Raw genomic sequence first — 14,878 nt, 5'->3', positions numbered from 1 at the left:
TTAGATTTTTAAAACAAATAATATTGATTCGTTCGAAAAATTCTCTTGCACTTCAGAATTTACTGTAGTCCCTTTTCACTGATTATAAAATTGTTTCCAAAGGTAATAATCGTTTCTATCCACTTTCAGGATTTAAAACTACGTAAAACATTTATTCATTTTTATTACTGTCAATTTAAGTATCTTATATATATTTTACAAAGGTGTTAACATACAATAATGCTAAACAGAGCAAAGATCTCTTAAAACTAATTAAAATATGTTTTAGTTATAGGTAACTGTGATAGGTGTAATATTTAAGTATGTAATACTTAAGCATTTATAATTTAAATATACGCTTTATTTCATATGTGTTTTAATTCCTATAAATAATTTGGTACAGATAATATTCATTTGCTCAATATGGACAACAAAATATAATTCTTTTCGATAATATTAACAATAGATTATTTAAATTTATTTGGTTTAGGTAATTTGAATTTAACATCAATTACATTTATAAACAAATATTAATATTAGCTTACTTTTAACAATAAATCACAGATAGTAAATTAACTAGATCTGAATTATGATAGACCAAAGTTACTTTATAATTAGCATACTTAAATGATAAGTGAGATTACTTAATTTTATTTAAGTAATCGAGCTTCGAGACGCTCAAAAAAGAGTTAGTGGGAACGTTGCAGGTTGCCTGCGTGCCGACATTATCACATAATATGCAAGCGACAGTTTTTTCAATAGCATTTAATTGGCCTCTTGCAACTTGTTGGGTAAATATTAACGTGAGTCTCTTTTCATTTAGAAAGACCGCTTCCTTACCTCAACACAAAATTCTATCGGATAAAAAAGTCAAAAAGTACACAAATTTGTTCAAGTTATAAAATATGTCTACTTAAAAATATTATACAATTAAAATATTAACTAGGAATTTCTTTGACTTTGTCTGGCGGAAGAAACCAAGCTACGAGCACACTACCTGTAATTTAACATTGAAAAATTAGGGAAAATGGTTTCATGGATTGAAATTCTTCTTATGACTTTCTAAAACACAGACCTCAGTTATGAATGGTTATATCGCTCATTGAATACAAAACGGCCATAAATCAAAATTTATTGAAAATCATTTTATTTCAAAATTAGGGACTAAAGCTACAGTATTTTACGTTTTGCTGAAGACACCCGTCATTTTCAATCATATTAATGCCAAACTGATCAACCGCCTTTTTTGTATTGGGTTGACTTACGCGCTAACTTCAGAACAAAACCGCCATTTTGTGAGTTGCGACCCAAAACTCGGAGCGAACGCATATCAGTTCAATACAAAACGGCCACAATTCGGAAAAACACCCAATATTTAATACAGTGTTCTGTGCAAAAGAGCCACTTTTTGAAATACGTCTGTATTGCATTCCAATTTCAAGTAAGTATATTCTGATTTTTTAGTGCAACATAGCCATATTTTGGAAAACGTACATTTTGCATTCCAAAATAAAATAAGGCGATGCCATATTTACAAATGTGTACTTTTTGTATTGAATTTTTACAGAAGTATTAATAATTTATGTACAGCTAAACTGCATGTTTTAAAAATTTGTCAATTTTAGAACAATGGCAATTGGCCATGCTCAAAATACGCACCATCTAGAACTGAACAGAATCAAACCTTGTTCCACGACAACACGCAGGAAACTGAAATAGCAGCACAGGATGGACAACAAAGAGAAATGGCAAATTTTAGTTTTGATACGGACTCCTACGCTGACAGCCAGCCTGATTACAATATATCGTGGTTAAGTGATGATGAAGAGAGTTTAAGAACTTGGAAAAAATCTATTAAAATCGTTCCACCTAGTGACTCATCAGAGTCATCAGACAGCGACTCTGACGACAGTTACATGAACTGTTGTACGTTATCTAGTTTAACTGATTTTTCCTCGGACGATAGTGGAAAGGATCCTGATTTTCTACCTGAGAAACACATAGAAACAAAACGGACTAAGTAACAATTTTTCTTACCGCAACCGGGACCTTCTAGGGCAGATAATGAACCCATAGAGACTGAACAACCACAATCACCCAGTATTATCATCCATCCCCCTAGTATTGACAGCCAACCTCCTAGCATTGACACTCAGCCTCCTAGCATTTACTCGCAGCCTCCTAGCATTGTCACCCTGCCCTCTAGCATTGACATCCAGCCCCCTAGAATTGACATCCAATCCCCTAGCATTGACACCCAGCCCACTAGCATTGACACCCAGCCAACAGTGGTGATTGTCAGCCACCCAGCGTGCAACCTCAGCTGCTATCACGAAAAAGAAAATGTAACCCAGCACATTGAAAGAGAAATAAATCCAAGGCTCTTAAAAACAGCGGAAAAGCATATGAAACCATGTCCAAATCAAACAAACAAATAGAAGCCAAGAAAATTGGACTTGCGATAAATGTAAATTAAAATGTGCTAACCAATTTTCACAGGAAGAAAGGTTGGCTTTGTTTGAGAACTATTGGAAGATGGGTGACTTGACAAATCAGAGGCATTTCATTAGCGACAACATGACAAAAATTGAACCTAAGTATCGCTATGTCCGTGTTGGCAGCACTAGTCAGAACTTTAATCACGCATATTATTTCCCTAAAGACGATAAACGCATTCGAGTATGCAAAGTATATTTTATGAATACACTTGCTATTTCTGATAAAACGATAAGAAGTGTGGTCAAGAAAAATTCTGGACGAGTTGGATTAATGCAAGAAAAACGAGGGAAACATGGGAACCAGTTAAAGTTAGAGACCGCTTTGAAAGATGGTGTCCAAGCACATATTAATTCAATCCCTAGAATTGAAAGCCATTATTGTCGTGCTTTGCATCGCCTGTACGTTATCAAGTGCAAAGAAGAAAATAAGCCACATGTTTTATATAAAATATATTGTAATATTTTCATGGAGGACTGTAACATCTCCTTTTGGCAATCTAAAAAGGACTAATTTTCTGATAATCATTTGAATAGTTTGTAGCTTTTTTAGATTTACAGCGAGAATTTATTTTTTATAGTTATTTCCTAGTAAATAATGAAATAAAGCATGTTTCATTTTAATATTTGTTTAATTTTTTTGAGATAATAACCCTAACATTGGTTCAAATTTTGAATGCAAAAAGGGCTTTTGTTGTTTTTATCCGGTTGGAAGAGTGCTATCACAGAGGTAATTATTTTAAAAGATAGAGCAACAAATAAGGAAAACAATGATATATTAACATCATAACAATTAAAAATAAAAACTTGTTTTTTTTCAAATAAACATTTTTGAAATTTTGTTTCGCCTCTCCTTTAAAAAATGAGGATTCCGGTTTGTGACTGTTTTGCATTCAATGAGCGATATGTAATACTTACTTAAGACCAATAGAGCCCAGAGGTAGAAAGTTACTTCACAATGTGTAAAAATTGTGTTCCCAACGATATTTATCCCAATAAAACTGCTGGTTCTTCCAACCATTATACTGAGGCAGGTGGCCATTCCCCTGTAAGTATTAAATTAAATTTATAATAATATGTAATAAAGCAGTATTGTAGGTTCGATTCCTGGCTATGCACTTGTGGACTTTCTGATTGCGCGTTTCAAATTCGCTAAAAAGATGAAGGAAAACGTCGTGAGGGAACTGTCTTGCCTTAGAACCAATAAGTCGTCAGCGTGTTAGGCACAGGAGGCTAATTACTGACTTGACAAATGATCATGAAACGGATAGAGAAATCTGAGGCCTAGAAACCTAAGATGGTTGTAGCGCCATTGATCAATTATTTGAATAATATTTATTTTGAAATATGACATACATATGACGATAAAGATATCAACATTCAATTAGGGACTAATAAATGATCATAATTTGACGGACACATATCTGTGTGCGTCAGGCTAATAATACAAATACTATTTTAAAATTATATAACAAAAGCACGAACCTACAAGACGTAGGGTACAAATCCACGAAGTACGATGCCAATATGCCCATACCCAAATTGGTACATGTGAACATCATAAATAATACTACACTAGATATTGGTTCTGGCATAAAACTGATCAGCAATCCACTTAGGGTTGAGAGGCTTAAGATACTTAGGAGAACCAGCCGTCTCCATTTCATCAGGTAGGATATCACGAAGTTCAGGAACGAGAAAGTGAACTGTGAGATGACGAGGGTGAAGATTATGTTCTCCTCTATGTGGCCAAGGCAGGGTGGACCCTGGAACACAACGTTATAGGTTTTATTTTGATACCAGTGCCTATATAACTTCGCACGGGATGAAAGATAAAGTATCACTTAACATCAGGTGAGCCTGTTCATTTTTTTTATTGGAACAGGGGCTTTTGCCCCTGTTCCAATAAAAAGTTCCAAAAAGAACAGCGTTGGCTCAGAAATTTGAGGTCATAGGTTAGAGCCTTAGCTGTGCATCAATGCGTTTCTTTCCACAGCGTGAGTACATGCCTTATACCTAAGAGTGGGTAATGTGTGAGCCACAAAACTCTGATCACCTGCTTTATATTAAAAAATGATCACGATCATAAAATAGATGAATTCTGAAGTATGAAGACCAAGAACTATCGCGTTCTAGTTATTTTTCCTAAATTGGCTATTTGATATTAACATTCGTCTTCTATTCTTAAACGTCTACCACCAACCACTTCACGTCATTATAATAATTCAAAAAGATTAAAGTTTTGTAAATATTTTTAATAAAGTTTTTACTTTAGCCGGAAACATAAATCTATAATAAAGACAAACAAACCTCAGTCGAGTTATCATGAATATATGTTTGATTGCTGGAATGTGTTGAAATCAGCTCACAGAGATTGTTAAAATCGGTGGTCTTTTCCAAGGAAGCTCTCACAAGGTTCAAGATGTAAGGGAGCCATACGAGGAAACTATTGTTACTGAAATAAATGTTTAATTTGTAAATAAACGTTAAAATATACGAATACAAGATAAAAACATGGTACGTGAATGAAGAAAAAAATTTAATAGTATTTTCTAGTTTTGAGTTTAGGACATCTAAATGATTTCCCATTTCTTCTTTGGCACATATCACATAATTTATTTTACACTTAAGATATCAACTGACTAATTAACTCAAGATTTACTGACAATTTCCTAACTGCATATTATCAAATTATAGTAGACCGGACGAGAAGAAATGACACCGAAGGCTCCGCCAAGATGTTTTTATGAATGTTTTATCTCTACGACAAGTAAAGTTCAAAAAATAAAGTCTTATTGACATGGAACTCATGTTTAATTTCATTCCCCACTGTAATGTTTTAAACCTGTTGCAGAGATTTTATCGAATTAAGAAATTCCGTAACGAAAATAAACCTAACACACGATGACGTAATATATGTGCGGTCAATACGCGGTAGAACAGGATAGAACGCATACTGCTTATCCATATCTTCTTTTTTAATCAGATAACATGGTTTTGGTTCTAAAAGATGGAGCTGAATGTACGTACTTGCGTTAAAAACTAGGAAATGTTAATCCACGATGTGATCTTACTTAGCTTTAAAACCTAAGTTAAATTAAGAATAAAACCTCTATCTCACGTCATGTACACGACGAAGACAATGAAGTAGAGTTGCACGGTCCGCAAAAGAAGAGGCGGCTTGAAGAGAGGGGAGCTTTGCTCTTGCATGGCGCGGAAGAGAGACTTATCCGTTTTTGAGGCGACATCTTCTATCACTAAGGTTGATAGCTGAAATTAAATTTAGGCTCATTAAATAATGTACTAAATTGACTCTTTCATTATTTTAAAACGTTTTATTTTGTTTACTTTCTTTTCACTAAATAAAATCCATCTGTAATGGACATGTCATGTCAACACCTGGAGGCTCTCCTGATGTCCGCCGCCCAAGCACACTCTCTATGTCAGAGCGTTAGGGAGTGCGCTGACGGTATTTTAAGACTTGATATGCTGTTTCTTAATTGATAAGTTTTCAGAGGGCAGCTAGTTCCACCACGTGGTGGTGAACGGCAAAAGCTGCATTAAGAAACGCTCAGTTGTGGATCGACGTACATCAAGGTGATGCGGGTGGAATTTCTCATTCTGCCTTGACGTCCGATGATCCTTCAAATGTAAACAAAAGTACGGCTGCAGTAAACTAACTAATCATACCTACTTGCTTGAAATATTATCAGCGACACAAGTCTTTTCACCTGAGTGTAGGACAAAACACGTCTAACATATTAAAGAATGTCCTCACCTGCAAATCATGTGTATTCTTTCCGTGATTTATTCTATAAATCGATTTCAATACAGAAACTGCCTCCTCTTTCCGGCCACAATTTGCAAGGAATTTTGGTGATTCGTTAAAGAAGCAGATGGCCACCCCTCCCAATCCAGCTGGTATTGCCAGAACGATGTTTAAAAATCGCCAAGGTGTGAATGTAATTCCCAATAATGGTATGTTCCACTTGAACGAGAGCAGTAGTGTTGGATATGTAAGTACTAAAAGAAATAAAAAGCTTTAAATTTTAATAAAATATAGGAAAGAAACGAAAGACCTTAATTATACATAATTAAAAGGGGTTTTAGTTAAAAAGAGAGTGCACTAGCCCCCATACTATGATTCCCTGTGCCATGGGCACCTGGTCTCTTCCTGTCGACATATTAACACTTAATATTTTATAATTTAACAATTGTAGCGTTAGACGAAGGAAGTGCGTTATTTGTCGGCTTATTCGTAGGTTTGTATGTATTTAACTTTGTCTGCCTTCCTTACGTGTATTGGATTGGTAAAAAATGTATTGGATTTTGTCCTAGACCGTTTTATAATATGCAAGTAATCAAAATAATATACCCAAAATTTGTAAAAAACCTTTGTAGGCCTGGGCCTCAGATTTCTGTATATGTTTCATGATTATTTATCTAATAGGCAAGTAGGTGATCAGCCTCCTGTTCCTGATATACGCCGACGACTTTTTAGATCCAAGGCAAGGCTTCCGCACGATGTTCGAGCGAATGGTAAAAGCGCACATTGAAAGAAAGTCCAATGATGCACAACCGGCGATCGAACCTACGACCACTGGGATGAGAATCACACGCTGAAGCCATCATCAGTGCCAGGATTTATTCACCTAATTTTAATCTAGAAGCTATACATATTCAAGTCCAGAATCTACTTACTTGCTGCGACTGCTGGTGAAACAATAATAAGGCATGTTATTATAAGCATGTACTTGCTACGAACGCGTGCAACGCATGATTCCCCCACCAGTGTGTACGTTGCTGAGTTTGCCGCACAGGAGCTGAAATATTTTAATAACCGGAAGGTAAGATCTAATAAACATTTATTGTTAAGTTATTTTTGAAGCCCGATTAGTTGTTTTAATTTAAACAAGACTTGATTTACAGGCAAAATAATATCTATTTTCAGTTCTCGTAAAAAAAAAGATTAGGCCAGCTAATATTTTAACCGGGCTGGAGATTTACCTGTTGTTAAGTGATACCGCCGCCCATGGACACTCACATTGCTAGAAGCCTCGCATTTGCGTGGCCGTCCTTTTAAGAACTGGTAAGCTCTTTTCTTGAAGGACCCTAAGTCGAATTATTACGGAAATTCTTCAGTGGACAGCTGGATCCACATAGTGGTAGTGCGCAGCAAAAACTGCCTTAAAAAACGTTCAGTTGTGAAGGCCTGCCTCTCGCCTGCCCTCTAAATGACTCCTACGCATATTATTTACCCCCTAAATGACTTATACTGCACGATACAAAGTCGTAAAGTAATTGAATATTCAATTTCAATTAATTTTTTGCTGCAAAACAAATGAATCATATTAACTATGTTGTGTAAGAATGTAGGAATTAATTCGACCCACTTTATTGATGAGAATGTTCCGGAGACGAATGTCAAGATCGTATTATTTATACATTTTAAGCACGTGTATAGCTGTTTTTATGGTAACAGAAAATTTACACCGATATAATTCATTCAATCGTACATCACTCGGAAATGTTCAATGTTATGAATTTATTTATTATCAGAACATAATCAGGAACTGTTTGTTCTTTATTAAACCGTCCGTATTTGCTACGAGTATCTTCATTTATTGCTGCCATTGCGGCCATTAAAAGGCCTGGAAAACCTGATTTTTAGCTCCAAAGAGTTTCGCTGTTCTTGTACTCTCCTTGAAGCTGTCTATACATTTTGCTCATTCAGGCTTTCTTAGATTTAGAAGCGTGGGGATGACCTAAATCGTCGAAATTACGCTCGGGAGCATTCGATTCCAAGCAATTAACGTTTAATTATTTCACGTACCTTAAATTGTTGTACGCGAGTGGTTAGAGTAAAATTAATATCCTCTATTATTTAAGCCATCCTGACCCAGGAACCATACACTCATGATTGACTGAAGATTCTTCTGACGCCGAAAAGCTTCTAATTATAACTTTTAGTGTTCAGATAATATGGATAAACTTACAAGCAGACAGACACGAACTTGATAAGGCCTAGTAGTATCCAATTAGTGGCAAGACTAGCGACGCAGGACAAAACAAATGCCGTCAAGACAGACACTATGAGCACAAACCGGCGTCCACGCGTGTCTGCCACGTAGCCCCATGGGTATGATACGAGAAGAATGCCTGAAAACAATTGAATTACTAAGTTGAGGTGTGATTTACTAATATTTAAGTATTTTAGAAGTATTTTGATTATTTTAGGTAGCGTGTAATTTTACGTTTCTTGCTTTAAAAACTGAAGGTTTTAGTTTCTCTCGTCTTATTGTTTGTCAAATGTATGCATTATTGTTCAACAACGGTAAACTTTTTATTAATATTAAGAAAATAATTCAATGCACCTTTTTTATTTATGAACTATATCAAATAATGCAAAAAACTACTCGTATATGATATTCGAAAATATGAAAATCATATGCCATGATAAGTCATCACGCATCATTGTCATAATACGCAAATAAGATTAATTTTTAACAATACTGAATTATTAAAACAAATACATACTTTGTGAAAATAATGATTTTTTATTTATACAGATGTGTGCATGTGTTTCTATTGAATTTAATTTTAATAAGAAATATTTTTTTTTAATCACCTTTCAGACTTAAAACACCCTCAAATGATCTGATCATCATAAGCTATTAATTGGATTCTCTTTATATCTCAGTTTTTTTATTACAAACATTTTGTATATTAAAAATATAAATAAAATAGAAACTTACCAATAAAGGGCAAAGAAGTGAGTATGCCTTTCTGACTGACTGATAAATTAAGGTCGCAGGCGGCAGCTACCACGAGACTAAACCCAAACAGATCAGCACCGATACCAAGGAGTATCAGCCCACAGGTAGCCACGAGCAGAATGTTATAAAGTCCATTTCCTGCAATAACACAGGTATCAATTATTAGTATTTTCGTAGTATAATAATCCTGTGCCCGGGATATGAACCCAACATCGCAAGACCCTACTGTATATCTTTCCATCATTTGCCTGTGTGAATTTGTTAATATATAACTATACCCACTGTAAAATAAAATCAACCAATAAATCTTGGAAATATCTAAAATGCATAAAAAATAAATCATTTAAATAAATTCACACGTTTATAAATCATAAAAACTATTTTCCTTTACATTACTATGTTAATAAAATGACGTTATAATTGCACCATCTTCATATCTTTTAACTGTTTCCATAATATAACGAAGAAAAAATAAAACTTATGAATTTATATATACGTATAATTGGTTTTAATTGGAAAATATGTCAATAAAATCTCAAATAATCAATCAAGAATGTTTATATATGCATAGACTAAAGGGCGTCTTAGATATTTATTTATAAAGAAAAAAAATCGTCGATACAAGTATCAAATATCGATCGTCGATAAAAATTACAAATAAATTTGGAGTAGAGAATGTTGGGGCGTGAGGTTCTAGTGCTAATTAAAGAATGAACTTGGCGCCAGGTACCTGGTGTTTTCCACGCTCAACGATTAAGTATCGCAATACAGTTGCCATGGTTGAAGGTACAGCACAGAGTAGGTATGAATTTATTTTCAGTTTTAATTTTTTATTTATTAATATGTAATTATTATTATTATGGAGGTTAAGGATATTGATAATACTGTATGTTTGAGTGTTGGAAATATATTGAATTAGGTGGAAGATAGGGTACCAGTTAAAGTATAAAGTCGTAGATCAACCTAAATACGAATCCGATGTGATTGATTAAATTGTAAAATAATGATTCGATTTGTCATAGGAGATTGCATAATATGAGTATGTATGTATTTACTCTTATGGTATCCCACTTTAATTTTATCCCACTACAACGATCATAGGATTATATTTACGCGATTATCACACCTGTGGTTGATAAATTATTACTTTTAAGGACAAAATAAATAAAAAACGATATATCTGATCTGATCAGAGATCTGCCTAACATAATACAATTCTATTCAATTGTAAATTAAAAACCACATGTTGACCACAAATCGTAAGTTTCAATAGAACCAAACAATTAGTCATTCAATAACTCATAAAATATAGTTGATTATTATTATATGGTTGATAACTTGTATATACAATATAATCGAGTAGCAGGACCAATTGATTCTAAGTCGAGACTTAGCGCTGAATATGACTTTCGTTTATTTAATTAAATACATTATGCCTTATACAAAAACTTATACATAGATAAAAAGAAAACTATTTTTCATTCATTTTAAATAATGTGTCTCTCCTATTGGATCCGGATATATGAAAATGTTGGTCCGATACATACAATAATAATTTAAACATCTCTCTATCTCTTACAGGACGTTATGATCGTTGTCCCTTTTATGCCCATGGTCAGCAAAATTGTCCAATTTCATTCTGCAAGTTCTAGAAGTTCAGGCACATCTATCAAATCCTCGAGATTTTAACGGTTTTCCGGAACTGTATATATTCAGTTGATCAATTTTAAAAAAAGCATTGTTGAGCACCTAGCCTGTTTGCTATTAATTTTTTTCTGCTTAAAAAATTTGTGATATTTTTATTTTATTTTAATTTTGTTAGTCACAATTATAATTATCTAAATTGTCATACATTTAAGATAAAAAGTGTGTAACAAATACCGTCGATTTAGTACAATGTGTGAACTACTGTAAACTTTAATAAATAATTTTAAAAAAATCACTTTCACTAAACCCAATTTAAAATATAATAAAATAATAGATAATATAAAAAGAACGCTGCAATTTCAACCTAAATAGGTTAGTTTGTTTTTATATTTGTTTATATTTTCTTTAATTAAATCACTTGCATTGCGAAATTTAAAGTCTTAAAAGTTCAAAGTTTAATTCAGTAGAAATAATGTTAAAGTAATCTTAACGATTATTGCTAAGTCTGTAATTTAAATTCATGTCAGAACTTGAAGCGCGTGTAAGCATAATTTATAGATTAACCGCTTCGTTACTTAGCAATAAATACCCATCAATTATTACAACTGATATCAAGGAATCAATGGAATCAATTCTTTTTTCCAAATCATTTAAAGTTTTTTTACTAGAGACTAGATTTTTGAATTCAATCAAGAGTACATAATTTAATAATATCTGTAACAAGCTATGCGTATTCGGCTTTGTAATATTTTTATTATTTCATTATTTAAAAATTATTAATGGAGATGAATAATTCCAACACACAAATATACCTACATATAAATAATATAAATAATTAAATATTTATGAATAGAAAATTGCAACATTTCCTCTCTGTATTGCGATACTTATTCGTTGAGCGAGGAATGCACCACTTCTGGGGTCACCGGTACTATCTACCAGGCGCCAACTTAAATCTTTAATATATTTAATGCGCCTGTGCTATTGAACCCCACGGCCCAAGAGTCCCAGAAGACTCTTCTCTAAAGGGAATTTGAGAATGAAAATGTATGTAGTATGTACTATTATTTTTGCCAAGTATATGCTCCTATTTCACCGTGCCTTGGTGCAAGAGATGATTATTTTTCATTAACATTATTAACTGCTTTAATATGTGATAAGCAGCGTGATGTATGTATGTATGGCTGCAGATTACCAACATAGAAAAAAGAAACCTTGAGAGTTTATACGACAGATGAAGAGTTTATTACTAGTTCTTCTTTTATTGTCTGTCTTCTTATTTCTCTGTCTTCAGATTTAGTACCATATTTTTTTACTAATTGTAATTATTGCACATTGAGTTACGTATACATATAATATTATACATTTTCTTGTCAATAATAATTGTAAGGAATAAATTAAATACCCTTAAACGTAAAATAATAATTATATTGAGTTTAATTAAAACTTTCTTTTGCTGTATTTCAACTTAAGACAATATTAATAATATGTAAGATAATATCATTATTATTCTATAAACCCATTCTCGAGATATAGATTTTCCCTATAAATAAGCTTTCAAACGTTTTCCCTGCGCTGGAAAATATGAAGGCGGAAAAATGTTTAAGGAAAATTAAAAAGTTAAGACTGGAAACTCTATACAACTTCTTTTTATTTTATTTTTCCCTAAAGGTTGTTGGCAGGCGTTCAGTATCAAATATAGATTTTTAGTTAGATTTGGAACATTCTTCATTATTTATATATTTATTTAATGAAGCTTACCATATCATACATAATAATAAATCTACGGTATATGTTACAAGCTCTTTTATGAAAATTTATCATAATTTTGGTAAATGTTACAAATAGTTTGCATAAGCAGGTGGCGGTGTCCATGCGTCGGGTTGTCTCTCTCCTTATATATGGCCAAGGGTCCGATGGCTGGCACTACGGCATACTCGTGAACGGGTGCTACTAGGATGACCGGTCGTACTTGAATTCGTGTATATGAAGAGAGAATGGAAATGCGTGCTCCTATTTCACCATGCCTACTGCTGATAGGGGTTCTATGACAATCTGGGACAGATCTTTGTTTTTAATTTATATTATTATTATTTATCACTTATGATTGTTATCACACTTGATGTTATGTGGAACATGGTGTAATGGTTGGAACTTAAAAACATTGTGTAAAACAAAAAACTTGGCGATTAAAAAGAGTAGCGTATTCTCATTCGTTCTACGCCTTTGATTTGAGAACTGCGATGTAAAATTAGAAGCTTAAATGTATATTTATTTTTTGACGTTTATAAGTATTGAAAGAAAATTCGAAATCCATCTATGAAAATACACAAACTCAAGCTCTCATCTGAAAAACAACTAATATAGCCGATAGTGACGTGTTACATCTAAAATATCTTGCAATGTGTTTGATTGTGGTATCATTTAAGCATCGAATTGACACTTTAGTTGCTATGCTCATAATGCTGATGAAAAACTGTGAACTAGTTTACGTTATGGTAGCTTAGTCATTATAACATTGCCTATACCTAGTTGTATTTTATATATTCCAATCGATTTTGGATCTAGAACACTCTACAATATTAATTAACACTATATTGGCTGTAACATCTAATAGAATGTAGAACAAATTAATTAATAAATCATAATTAAATCTTGCACATTAATTGTGAATAGGAATGTATTACGTAATGCATTATAATATATTAAATTGCTACTAAGCCGTTACATATTTTAGATATTTTTCAGAAGTTGGAGATAGTTGATGATTTATATGTCGACTACGTTCAAAAATCATAGTCATCAACTTCGGATAAAGCCTGACTAGCGTACCACAGATGTACCTACAGAGTCACATTAGACTTATGGAATATGAAGTGAAGTCACGGATAACATTTCCAATAGAGATTAGCCTTAGGTTTGGAATGGTATAAAATTAAATCCTGTGACAATAGATGCTGTGGGTAACTCAAAACTGTAACAACTGTGCGCGCTTCGTAGCTAATACCACTTAAATGGAACACAGTATTTGGGATATAATAATAATTTTATTTAAAAAACGTATTTATTCATGTCGAAAGTTATGTGTTAAAAGCAAAAACGAAATGGAATAGTAATAATTACAATGTTGATAAAATAGTTAAGTGTTTTCATAACATGAATCGTGAAACAATGTTTTATTAATTTTCCACTTTTCTATCGCTGTCAATGTATTGTATAGAAATACTATACTATCATTTTAACGTTAAGAAAAATGTTAATTCACTTTTAAACGATACAGCTTTCAACGTGAGTAAAATGAGTAATGAGCAATATTTATCAATTACGATCACTCCACAATGGTCACTGTACATGGCATAATAATGTAAAAATGTATAAAATATCATTTCACAAACAATATATTTCATAACAGTCATTAAAAGTATGCCAAAAATTCATCTCGTGTCAAAAAGAGATAAAGACATTATGCAAAGCAATATTCACCCGTTCTCTCCAAAGCTGCCTCGAAGGTTGTTACATCTTCCTTCGTGGTCATGATCACACGACCGTCCACCGATATCTTCTAATTGGACTAAATGAAACTTCTGAAACATTCGCAGTCACGGTATGACGCACAATAAACTTGAGAGACGCAGCGCAAACGCGTCGTTTTCCGTCACACGTAAAATTGTTGTTTAAATGTAGTTATATAATCTTTTATAGACAACTACAAAGCTTACTGAAAAGTGGAAGAGGACTTCACTCACACACTTTACTAACCTAAACCTATTTCTTAATAATCACAAGAGTATTTATAGAATGATACAATTATTAAACACGACACAAATATGTCATTGCTAAGGAAAATACCTACAGAGTATTCTCCTTTTGATTGACTATCTGATTATTAAAGGAAATCGTTTATTCTAAGGAATGGTTTATCATTGTATAATCAGATGAAAATACATTTTTCCGAAACCCTCAATCAACAGATTGTAATTT

At 33.0% G+C, this 14,878-nt stretch overlaps 1 protein-coding gene across 1 annotated transcript; it reads right to left on the bottom strand.

Annotated features, from left to right (window-relative positions):
• Nucleotides 1–72: 72 nt before the first annotated feature.
• On the bottom strand, nt 73–14,500 carry LOC110992053 (organic cation/carnitine transporter 7). Its single transcript, XM_022257714.2, has 10 exons — nt 14,381–14,500; nt 9,230–9,388; nt 8,471–8,633; nt 7,176–7,297; nt 6,253–6,497; nt 5,596–5,744; nt 4,785–4,929; nt 3,960–4,240; nt 3,393–3,520; nt 73–976 (listed from the first exon to the last, which is right to left on the bottom strand). Exons 1-10 carry the CDS (start codon nt 14,430–14,432, stop codon nt 918–920), a joined length of 1,503 nt encoding a protein of 500 aa, XP_022113406.1. The 5' UTR covers nt 14,433–14,500; the 3' UTR covers nt 73–917.
• Nucleotides 14,501–14,878: the final 378 nt, after the last annotated feature.

Source organism: Pieris rapae, chromosome 8 (assembly GCF_905147795.1).
Source record: "Pieris rapae chromosome 8, ilPieRapa1.1, whole genome shotgun sequence".
Classification (NCBI taxonomy): Eukaryota; Metazoa; Arthropoda; class Insecta; order Lepidoptera; family Pieridae; genus Pieris; species Pieris rapae.
Note: the sequence above shows the minus strand (reverse complement) of the source record. Positions and strands in the feature narration are given on the sequence as shown.